We start from the raw sequence: 12,461 nt of genomic DNA, 5'->3' as shown, positions 1-12,461 counted from the left end.
GCAGAAAGCTATGACCAAAAGAACCCACAGTCACAAAACCAACAATTACACTTCTTAAATTACACATGCAAGGCTATCTCTGAAATGCAGAAGCAGTATTATCACCTCAGTGCCATTCAGTACTGCTCTTCTTTTGAACGCACAAATATCTGCATCACAAGTGATGATATTGAACAGATATCAATGTGGAACCCTTTCACACTTCTGCCGTTTTTTCTTCATCTTTCTCTTAAGACAGTTTTGCAGGTGGCCTATAAATTTTACATTCTCCCCAACAGGTTTATTAGAAAACACATTTTTCATTTTTCTCTAGAATTGTTCTGTGAATGCCAAATGGAAGGGACTATGACTAGTGGAAAAGAAAGCTGCAATTTTCTTGTCATACTTGAGAATCCCTGAATGCATAGGGTTAAAACTGAATTCCTGATCTCCTTCCAGGGGCCATCAGAGGGACTCTGTCAAAGCTCAAGAGCTCTGACAGAAATCTCCACAGTATAAAATCTTTGGCATTTGCTGAAACAGGAGAAACAGCTTGTGTAAAGGAGAGAAAGTGAACTGAAAACAGAAAGAAAAAGAACCAACAGCAATCATCCTAAACTTCCTAAAAATATGTGAGGATCCAGTATACAATTAAAACACCAAACTCAAACCAACAATAACATCGTAAATTTTAGGAACCAGCACGGGAGATTTTATAACTGTGTCTAGAGTCACAAGCATCAAAATCCCATGGCTGGGCAGGTTAAAAAATATTACATATCCCCCATGAAAGCACCGGAACACATTATCTGAGGTGCCCAGGACACAGGTGAGCCAGATGTCCAAGTTCTTTTTAATTTAACAAGTATTGGCCATTTAGGGCAGGGTGATGAGTTCTCTAGACTGCACTGACTCTGCCAGAGGATGTGCTTGTGTGGGGCATCTAAAGTTGCATGAGTAGCACACTACCCCACATTCCATTGCTGCAAATATACAGATACTTACAGAGTTTAAAATTTATCCACAGAAGGCTAAATAGAGGCACAATATTTTAAAAAAGGTAATATAATGATCTTGCCAAATTCAAAAGATTGTAAAGGAAGCACTGTAGTGCAAAGGAAATCTTGCAGTAATTTAGGAACTTGAACTACACAAGGTAAAAGCAACAAATAATTCACATTACTCAGCCATTATACCACAGACAAAAACTCAATAGACAAAAAAATGGACAAAAGTCACCGTTCCACAGTGCCACGAGAAGAAAAGAGAAAACTTCAGGAGGGAGACAGAATACAACCATAGATTCTTTCTGATAGCTACAGCATTTAACTCTAAAAACACTATCTGTGTTTTCAAAAGAAGAAGTGGAACTGCTTAGAGCTGCCACAATAAAAAGCTTCCACTGTAAAACAGGAGAAGTAAAGTTGTTCATAACAATACAGTTCAGTTCAGATCTAGGAGTTCATAAACATTTCCTAATAAAACTCAGTTCTGAACTCATGGAAAATGCAATAGATTAAAATAGCTGGATTAAACTGTGGAAGCCTCTGCTTCTCTATATCCTGACTGTGTGCCTCAAACAGAAAACCTTATGGGATTCATAAGTTTAAAACAATAGATATATATATTGGAAGCTAGATTGTAAGCACATGTTCCTAGACACCTAGTGCAGAAGCACAGTGTTAAAAAAACTGTCCCTGAATCAATCTTCAGCATCAGTAATGGTTAGTAGAGAGAAAAAACTGAAAAGAGGTATTAAGTGGCATCTGACTTTCCTTGAAGTCTATGAACAAGCAGGTGACATTGGCTTTCTGAACTGCTGTGAGTGATCAAGCAACAAGCAAGCATCAATAATGTTTTCAATGCAGAAAAACATATATTCACACCCCTGCCTGCAGCAAATGTATGAAAGAGTACCTAAATTTGGCCAGTCCATCACATCTCAGGAAGCACACAATGAGCATGCTTAGAGCATTCACACTGAAAAATGAGTTTGTGTTGCATCACATTCTGTGAGGCCAAACTTGGTCTGAAGTACCAGATCTGGAGAAGTCTGCTACTGCTAGCAGCAAATTCTGCTGGCTGACAATGACCAAAAGTGGTGGATTGATATTTTCAGACCTCACCATATTCAGCAGTTGCATGAGGTCTATGTTATTGATTAACTGAAGGGATTATTTCTGGTGTTCATCTGGTCTGTAGCAATCAGCTCCCTGCATATGCATGAGGCACTACCCACAGGGCTGGGCTGTTGTTCCTCAAGGTGCAGCATGGGTGTGCTTGCCAGGAATCACAACAGGATGCACCTAAACATGCACCATCCCTTCCCTCCTTGCACAAACCCCTCAGTAATGCAGAAGCATTGCAAGTGGAAAAACAAGACTGGTAATTATATGTGGCTAAACTGAGCAACCATGATGTGAGCTTTTATTGTACACACAGATTCTAAAGATGGAAAATCCTCAGTAAGTAGATAAAAAAAAAAAAATGCTGCTGTACTACTAATTATGACTTTGCAATGCATGATATATGACTATATAAAGACTGATAATGTTGCCAGATTACTACAGAAACAGAAGATCTGCCTGGATCTTCTAATCAGCTACAAAGTGAGAAATTAAAATGTGACCAGAGAAGAGGGTATGCACCTTACTGATGGTCAGACGATGATGAAAACAAACAAAAAAAAGAATCTACTTTAAAATTTAAATAAAGGCAAATTAAGACAAATCGTGTATAATTATAAAGTAAATTCCAGACTAACTTGCGTTTTTTATGCTCAGAGTTTTTTAATTGTCTAGAAATGTTGTCTTCCATTTGAGGAACTAACCATATCAAGCAAAATCAATGCAACTCCGTCAATAAAGGAGACAAAATGGAAGAAAAAAGTAGTAGTATTGACTATAAGACTGGTGAAAGAATGAAATAAGTTTCAAACTGTCATAATACTGTATTTTAAATGCAATTTGCATATGCACATCAGTTGTGACCTACACTGCTGCATGTGGGTTCAGATCATTTTGCACAGCCTGTGTGTGATGTTTGAAGCTGAGAAGGTGGAGCACAATATTCTTACGTGTGAAGAGTTGGTGTGACATTTTTGGTTTTTAAGCTTTCAGATGGATTTCTAATCTAGTTCTAACCTGCTGCCAGTCTTTCACTTGCTGACATTTCACCTGTTAGCTAAAAGGATTTCCCAGCAACTCCACAAATAAGCCTTTGCCAAATGTCATTTGCCTTGGGATCTAATTATTTTTCCAATAACTTAATTAAGGAGAATGCACTTCTGTTAAAGCATACGGTAATATTTAAGGATCTTACAATAGTTAGCAGAGAAATGTGAAGAGACTTCACTGTGTGGGTTCTCTTCAATAATGTGTTGTCCCACCAAAATCTGGTTTTATTACCATCTGTCCCAATCTTCTTTTAATTACTTTTCAGTCCAAGATATCCAGGCAGTGTCTTTTGTTGTCTTTTGTCCTCAAGCATGACAGACACTCAGGAATGGAAAACAACAGATCAATCTCCAGTTCCTGACCAGAGTCACTTGTCATGGATTAAGGTAGCCAAAGGTTTAATGTTAAATTGTTCAGTGGCACCAATACCCGAGAGGAAGGCACGTCAAAAATAAATTAGTTCTACCTGTAGCTCACTTCTCAGCTGGGTACATTTCCCACTAAGTTACAAGCTGCCTGCTTCCTAACACCACACCAGAAATCTACATTTCCAAGAATCAGAATGAAGTGTGTGCATTTTGGCAAAACAGCAATAAACACAGCAACCAGATTTCCTGTTTTTCTCTATATGCCCATAAAGTGCTCATTGCTAAACAAGCAGGTAAACACAAAACACCAATTACAAAAGTTCAGTCCCTGAAGAGATCACAAGGGCTATACTTTTCTATTTATTAACTGCCTGTTGCCTTGGTCCAGAAAGCACACTGTAAATTCACTTTCACCATTCTGCATAAGGAGCCTGAGGCAACCACTTCAAGGCAGCTTTTCCTAAGCACAATACTTGTTTTTTCAGTTACTCCTTAAATGCACATCAAAACATCTTGAACCAATGCCTTTGCATAATGTGCTCACAAACTATACCATCTGATGGTAGTGACCAAATGACAGCAGAAGCAGAGTCTGTATCCAGGAAAGTAAACAAGAACTAGTTACTTTGAAGCTGTCTTCATGCAAGAACCATTTAGAGACTCCCTCACCAGTAGGTTTTACAAAAACACCCATCTTAGCAGCACTAGTATCTTAAAACTTTTCCACTGGCCATCTTTTAATTAGCACCTTCTGTTGAAGGTAGTTCATCCAAAAACATAAAGGAAAAAAAACCAAACCACTTTTTTTTTTTTAATTTTTTTTTTTTTTTATTCTCAGAATACCAGGAAGACAAGTTCAATTATTATTTTTTAAATGCTGTGGGAAATTTCTAAAACATGAGCATCTCTGGAAGGCCTCTGCACTGGGACATCCCAGGGAGTTTCAGCAGTGAGATTAAAGGACAACAGTATACCTGAAGGTGCAAGCTGTCTTTCCAGAAAGTTAAACCACTTTTCAGCCATCTAATTTGTATAAGAGGATGCTGAACAACATGGGGCTTTTCTTGCTCCTTACAAAACTAAGAGTTTAACTTTTAATTCTTTACAACTTCAGAGAAAAAATGCTTACACACCACTGATGGGTTTTATATACACACTGCACAGCAGAAAGGTATAGCAAAAGCTGATGGTGGCGTATGTCTGCCCTATTGCTTCAAGGAATGTATGTAAAATAGAGAGGGTTTGAACACTGTGAAATCACTATGTCCTTTTAAAACTAAATACAGTGCTACAGCAAGCAGAAAAATTCAAATAATTGGATTCTGCTAATCTGTGGGGACATCAACTTACTACTGCATTTAATTTTGCTAGGTGGGAGGAAGATTATTGTAGGCAAGATACAAAGAATAGTCTCTTATCAAATCATGTAGCATTTACAAGCTTAAAGACACTAAGACAGTTATTAATAACCATATCAGAACATTTCCATGTATTCAATTCACAGTTATGAAAGAAACCAAACATATAAGCCTCCTCCCTATGCAGACAATAATAATAATAATAATAATATTTACATTCCTCTATTCTCTTAATTCCAATAGTCCTAAAAAAAACCAAAACAAACTAACAAACAAACAAACAAACAAACAAAAAGAAAACCTGTGAATTTGCTGGATAAAAAAGTTCCAGTCTCCTATGAAACACTGCAGAAAGCATATTTTTCAGGCATTTTACTTTACTTTTGAAAGAGACTGGCCAGTCATGGTGACAAAGCCATTCTCTTTCCATGGTTTTTGAAACAAAAGCTGAAACTCATTCTCATCAAGTCTGTCGTTGTCACAGTGCAGGACTTGTTGGGAGCTGCACTTGTTTTCAGACTACAGTTTCTGCAGGGAGAGTCAATCTAACTGGTATCAGAATCAAAGCTTTTCACATGTAATATTTTCATACCTTAATTTGCTGTTTTGAAACTCAGCTTCTTCCACATCATTGTTCTTTCAATAGATCTTTTTTCTCTGAAATGTGAAATCAGAGTGGGTAGCAATACCTATGTGGCATTTACAGAAACTCCTCTAAAATCTGAGGGAGATCAAAACGCTTTTTTTGAAAAATAAAAACTCACCCTACAAATCATTCAGTATCTGAAATATACTCAACTTGATCCCATATTCCCAGAATATCAACTGATTCGTGTATTTTTCAGTTTGTTAATACTAAGAAAGGTACTGTACTTTTAAAAGAATTTATTCTGTAGCCAACAACATTCTGAAGGGGAAAAAATACACTAGTATGTTAATGGAAAAAAAGAAAAAAAAGTCCATTTTGTCATTGCAATTTTTTTTCCCAAGCTCTTAATACTTCAGTATTACAGCAAATCTTAGGAAAACATTTGGCATCTTCTGGAAAACAGTGCTATGGGTCCTGACATGCTTTAATATCTCCTCATGATGGACTGCTGGAAGGGCACAGCAGTACCAAGAGAGCTTAAATGTGAAATCATTCAGCTGGTGGACTTGCAGGGAGATATTTGCCCAAACCTACAGACATTTGTTGACTGAAACAGTCTCTTGTATAGGCAAGTACTGCTCTGACACCCTCCCCACTGAACTCTTACTTCTCAGCACAGTTCTTACCTGGCATATGACATGACAAGCAATACTTAAACTGCTCATAACTAAAATTACAAGAATCTGCAAACTAAGGAAAACAAAAACTATTTGTTCTGCATGTCTGTTCCATGATCTTCAATTATGTAACTTAAAGAAAATGCACTGCTTTTTCAAATACCCACTCAAAGGATGCTGATGAACCTCTCCTGATTAATTCTTCCTGTCTCACTCATTTCTGTAATTCTATAGCACATATCACCCAAATGTCTAAATTACCTAAGTAAATAAAACCCAAACTAAAAGAGATTATTTTTTTCTTCTCTCTCTTGGATAAGAGAGATTTGGTTCTTCAGAAACTGGCACAAAGCTTTTTTTTTTTCCCTCAATCATTAACACACTGTGTAAATCAAAGCAAATTAAATCTAGGCATTATTTTTACACTGACAGTAGTTAAGATGTACAGCACTGAGTTTTCATTATCATCTGATTAAAATAACTTTCTCTTCCTCTGTTAATAAACTGAAGGTTCACAGTTTATTACTTTACACCTATAACAATATGAGCACATTTTATTAATAAAAGGGACTGATTGGTTTTCAAATATTTCCCTTTTATCTTGTGATTGATCAGGTTCAGTTGCTGAAGGAATTTCCTGTACACCTTAGAAATTCTTTGTGTCTATATGAGTATACAAACAAGGGTGTATTTTAATGAGTAAACATCTGAAAAAACTCATACTCAAAAGCTTTATTTTACATCATATGAAAAGGGGATGGAATGAAGATATCTTTGGATGATCTTCCTCAAAAATTCAGACTAGGATCCCACAAAAAGAAAAAAAAACCTTTAAGGGTTTTGCCTCTTTTATAGCAGTCTACTATTGTTACAAACATGAACATAGTCGATGTTTAAAGAAACGCAAAATTCAGCTACATTCCCTGTAATTACTTTGTCTCTGCAACACTACATGTACTTACAAACAACCCAGACACTCATCACTATAAAAGCACAAGATACCCAGGGAACAGATACGGAAAGGCATTGTTTTCACACAGTTCTCTTCGTCAAGCCACAATTTAACAACACTGCCAAGAAACAAATGCACTAAGCCAATCTAAAGCAGAAAGAGAAATGTTCGTGTTTAATTTAATCTAAGGAATCCTCCAGTATTTCATTTACTGATGCACACAAAACCATGACTCAAAGCAACAGGCAAGAACGTGACAAATATGACAAAACTACAACCATCCCAACTTCCCAGAGTTCACTTCCTTATCTGAGGTACCATCTCAAAAAGGCTCCTTTAAGCACACGAGTACTTGCTCTAAATAGGCAAAGAAGCACGAACTTAAGACAAGGTTCTGAGGGTTCCTCACAAAGTTCTCAGGCTCACACAGCAAGTGGAGGTGCTGGTTTTCAGGACCTGATTTAGGTCCATCTCCCTTTCTTGCAGTCAGCAGGAAAAACCTGCCAGCAGTTCAAAACCACCCTCCTTATGGTTACCCAAACTCTCCCAAACCAGTTGGGACACCTGTTTGGTTTCTGCTGTTCAGGGAGGAAGGCACAAGGACACACCAGAGACAGATTCAAACCAATCTCCACCAGCCAGCAAACAAGATCAAGAATTTACATGAGGCAAAGGGAGGTGTGGGGTTAAGGTACCTGATCTCTATCTACACTGAACAGCTACTGTGTCCTCCTCACAGTTATGCAATACTCTGTGAGTATTTAACCATCCGCTCATTGGACACAGACATGTCAAACTGCTCATCTTCCTGGAGGGGGAATTCAGCAATTCACACCCTATGAACCATCGCCCCTGATGGGAACGCATCCCACCAAAGCCTCCAGCGTTCCTCACCCCAGGAAAGAAAGCCACTCCAGATCTCCCCCGAGCACTCTGCCACTGTTTCTACCTCCAGCACCATCAGCTTTACAATACCTGCTGGGCTAAAAACTTCTGCTGAATGGCACAGGCTGTAAATCAGGAGACACACTCACTCTCACCTTCCAGACACCAGCCCGGCTGTCGGTGGGGTTCCCGCGGGGGAGTCGAGAGACTGGTACCCCTCAGAGCGCTTCTGAGAGAGGCAGCAGCCTCACAGGTGCCCAGGGGCGGCCTCAGTGAGTTGGCTCCTTTATGCTTTTATGGTACTCAGACCCCCTGATGGCTCTGATTGGAAATGTATCACAGAACGGTCAGCGTCAGGTGACCTAACTAGTTTGTGAGATGTTACGCCCAGGGCATGCAGACACTGGGGAACAAATAGGAGTCAAGGATGAAGGATGAGCCATCCGACGGGATGGGAAAGCCGCTGGCATTGACATTTTCTGAGTTCTTCTTCGAGAGCTCCAGGAGAGGCACTGACCTCCCCGCCAGGGCAGGGACTTGGGGACCGCGGGCGGTCACTGTTCTCCCCCCAGGGGAGAGGCGGCCCGGGCGCCCCGACGGCGGGGGGACTCCGACTGTTCCCACGAGGCCATTGCCCCTTGCCCCCCTTCCCGCTACCCCCGGTGGGTACCTGCTTGTCCAGCGCAGCATCCTTGGAGCTGCTGGAGGCGCAAACCTTGGGAGCAGGCACTCTCTCGCAGTTGCAACCCTCCAGCATGTACATGCCGGCAGGGCGGGCGCTCTGCTCGCCCTCGAAGTAGAAGAGCACGTTTTGGTAGAGGGCGAACCACTTCTCATGCCAGCGGTTGGTCTCCGCCGTCTTCTTGCTCAGGTAGCCCCGCTTGGTGCCTTCCTTGCGGGCCAGCAGCGCCAGGTACAGGGCGTGCCCCTCGTTGTACCGCACGCTCTTCTGCATGGTGGCCGGGGGCTGGTGGCCCGGGGGGCCGGTGGCCGGCAGCCGGCAGCCCGCCGGGCTCAGCGTAGCCTCCGCGGGCCCTTTATTGCTTCCCCGCACCGACGGGCGGCCCCCGCCCCCCCCCCTCTGCCCGCCCCCCGGGGGAGGCTGATGCTGCTAAACCCGCCGCGGCATTCCCCCCACCTCCAAATAGCCCCCTTCTCTCCCGCCTCCCTCTCCCTCTCCCTCTCCCTCCTCCTCCTCCTCCTCTTTTCTCTCTGCCCGGCCCTCGCCTCTCCAACGCGCCGCGGGAGGAGAGGGGGCGCTGGCGGCGAACTGCCCCCCGGGCAACTCCGACGTGACGTGCCGTGGAGGGATCAGCTGTAATCCGCTTTGGAGAGGCGATTTAAACAGCAAAGTCGCCGCCGCAACTCCCTGGTCCCTCCCTCCGCCCGGCGGCGGAGCCGCCTCCCGACCCACGGCGGGGGTAGTAAGGAGGGGGGGGACGACACGGGAGGCACCGCACGGGCGCGGCTATGGAGATGGATGGGGATGGGGATGAGGGGTGGGGGGGATGGGGAAGGAGGGAGGGTCGGATGGGGCTCCTGAGGGCAGCCCGTGCGCTCGGGCTGGACGGGACGGGGCGGGAGGGGCTGGGTGGTTCGGGGGTTGCGTTTGGCTTCCCGATAGTTTTCGCCTCTTTGGAGTGAAAAGCTTGGGAAGCGTCAGGGGTGGGCGAACGCGGCCGCGGGAGTCGGCAACTTCGTCTGCGTGCTGCCTGGCATGTGAAAGCAATGCAAGAAGTGAAACCCAAGTGAGAGGCAAGGAGGGGGAGGCGAGCCTTGCATGAGGTCTCACCCCGGGGAACTACGTGCCCGCACCTTCCTGAGCATCCGTGTTGCGAGCAAATAACCCGGCAGAGACCGCAGGGAGCCTGCCGTGTGTCAGAACCAACGCAGGGATCCCACCTGGCTGCTGATGCCGCCGCTGAAGCTGCATCGAGGTGGGGACAGCCTGCAGCTCCCGAGGGTGCGGGGGGATGCGTGTGCGGGGACAGCTGGGAGGAGACAGTGGCTCATCACCTCTCGAAAAGCAAATCCGGGAGGTGCGTGTGGAGAGGAGTTCCTAAGGTTTATTTTCACACCGAGTTTAGTAAGGCGAGCAGCAGGCAAGGATTTGTTTCTGCAATCAGGACAGTGAAATGAGGCAGGGGATGACGTTAATTATAAAAAATAAGCTCTGCCAAAGGAGCTGATATCAATCATGTTTTTATATAAAGCATAAGCAATATGGAAATCTCTTCCACCTAGAGGACTCCGTGCCTTTAATTTCCCAATTTTTTTCACGTTCTTTCATGAAAGGCATTTGAAATTCATTTGAAAATGTATTTTGCATGTGTAGCTCTGTCTCTTTTGCTTTACAGAGTCTTATGAATAAGGAAGAAAAATTATTCTCTTCCTGACTGTCCAAGCAAAAATGTGAAAGTTACAATACTTGGTATGCTGTATAATGCACAGAACCAGATAGAAAACATTCCCTGTGTGATCTCTGGCAGCAATTACAACTCTGAATGTTATTTATAGGAGCTGGACCCGTGTGGAGTTTTAAGGCTCTCATTCAGTGAACACAGGACTTTGGATTAGAAGCAAACAGATGTGCAAATCCTGCTGGGACTGGCTCCATATCAAGCAGTTTGAGCTTAACATGTAATATCCAGGGAAGTCCAAGTTTGGGAGGGGGACTGAGGGTCATTTGGATGATTTGCATGTATGTATTTGCATTCATATCCATGCATCTCAATGACAGGGTACTTACTTGCATCTTTAATAAAGTTTCATTCAGCTAGGACTGATTCCAAGTCAGAATTAATTCCACGTGTGAAATTTCATGGGACACTGTACTTCTGGATGTAATCTCGTGGCAAGGCAGTAAAACCCAGAAAAAGAAGCAGACTGCAACTTGAGAGTTTTCAAATACTTCAAGTGAATAACTAGTGGTTTCCAAAAGAAACACGTTGTATATCATGACTAAATGCTGTAATCAGAACCCATCTTTGCCAAGGTCAGGTTGCAAGTTTTTGCCATGAGTTATGTAATTTTTACATTAATAAAGATTTTTAATAAAACAGAACTTATTTATGCACCATCTAGTCTTTCAGAACACCTGAGACATACACTAAAAAAAATTACAGGAGTTAAATCTTAACCTCAAAATGAAGATAAGGTTTCCTTTTACTTCATAATTTTCTCTTAGGCCTTTGTCCTAAGCTGAAAATGTTGAGTATGTCATGGCACAGCAATTCACAGGAATTACAGGGCATCTAGTGTTCCTGTTCACTACAGTGAACACTGACAGTGTTACCACCAGTTTGTCATGAATTTCTGTGATTTATTGTTCAGTGTATGATTTAGTTCTCTCAATCATATTTTCTTTACTATTTGATTATTATCATCACAGCACAACTGTTTTATATTTATATTGTTTTAAATACCTACTGCATGTATATATGTACCTATATGCTATCTAATACATCTAAAGACATATAAGTAAAGATGTTTTCTTTATTTTTTAATTACCAAGAAAAAAGAAGGGGTTGTTTGTGGTTTAAAAAAAAATATAGGCCAAAATGATTTGGATGAACATGGTCAAGCTTTATGTGAGAACTGATGTAAAGGGATCTTCTGATATAATTTATTCCATAGGCCTCTCAAGAAAAGAACATAAAGATGAGCACACTATTTTTCTATCTTCCTTAACCCTTACTTTTTATATATTCTCATCCCAGAGGATTAATTTCTAGAACCACACTCTCAAGTATTGTGTCATTACAGGCTCCAACGAGCTTTCTGTAAAACTATGGTGGAAAGTTGTGGTCACATATCTGAGAATGTTATGTTTCTCACACAGCTGAGAAAATCTAGTACATTTAGCCTACATTTACCATGAAATTTCCATTGGGAATTAATTCATTATATTTTGTTTAAAGCTTTCATAAATAACAAAATACATGTCATGGTATGACAGTGCAGTTGTTGATTCTGGTACCCAGAAGTGACCATGAGATCTTGGGGGACAACTGCAACTCTTCTGAGTGACAGGTGCCAGGAAAACCTGTTTCAGAAAATATGCAAAATTTAGGCCTCTGTTCTGAAAAACACCTGGGAAAAAAGTGTTATTAATGTAATGGTAATAAAAAATGATTAAAGCAATGGAGAAGTGTTACACTATTGTTCCTGTGTCTGAACTTGCATGCATTTATGTTATATATTTGGAATGGTTATTTGTCACATTTGCTGACATAAAGGTTTACTCTTTGAGGCGCAGAGGATGTTTTGGCTATCTGATACGTATTTATAGTATTCATCTAAAATATAGTTAACTGATAAAGCAACAATATTTTTATATTATATGATACATCACTGGTATAGTAAGGCCTGAGTTTTGAAAATAACAGGATATTCTCATATGTGTGGAAATGTCATTTAGTTTTTATCATTCTCCTTTTAAATGACTACAGACAATTTTGTGCTTGCTTAATTTAGC

General features: G+C 41.5%; 1 protein-coding gene across 1 annotated transcript in view; it reads right to left on the bottom strand.

The window, feature by feature from the left end:
- The window catches only part of RASGRF2 (Ras protein specific guanine nucleotide releasing factor 2), a 121,974-nt gene extending 113,035 nt beyond the window's left edge, over nt 1-8,939 (bottom strand). The window contains exon 1 of the mRNA XM_030467765.1: nt 8,655-8,939. Coding sequence (XP_030323625.1) covers nt 8,655-8,939 — 285 coding nt within the window. The remainder of the gene's footprint in view (nt 1-8,654) is intronic.
- Between the last annotated feature and the right edge of the window lie 3,522 nt (nt 8,940-12,461).

Source organism: Calypte anna, chromosome Z (assembly GCF_003957555.1).
Source record: "Calypte anna isolate BGI_N300 chromosome Z, bCalAnn1_v1.p, whole genome shotgun sequence".
Taxonomy (NCBI): Eukaryota; Metazoa; Chordata; class Aves; order Apodiformes; family Trochilidae; genus Calypte; species Calypte anna.
The sequence above is the reverse complement of the archived record's forward strand: the minus strand, read 5'-3'. Positions and strand labels throughout refer to the sequence as shown.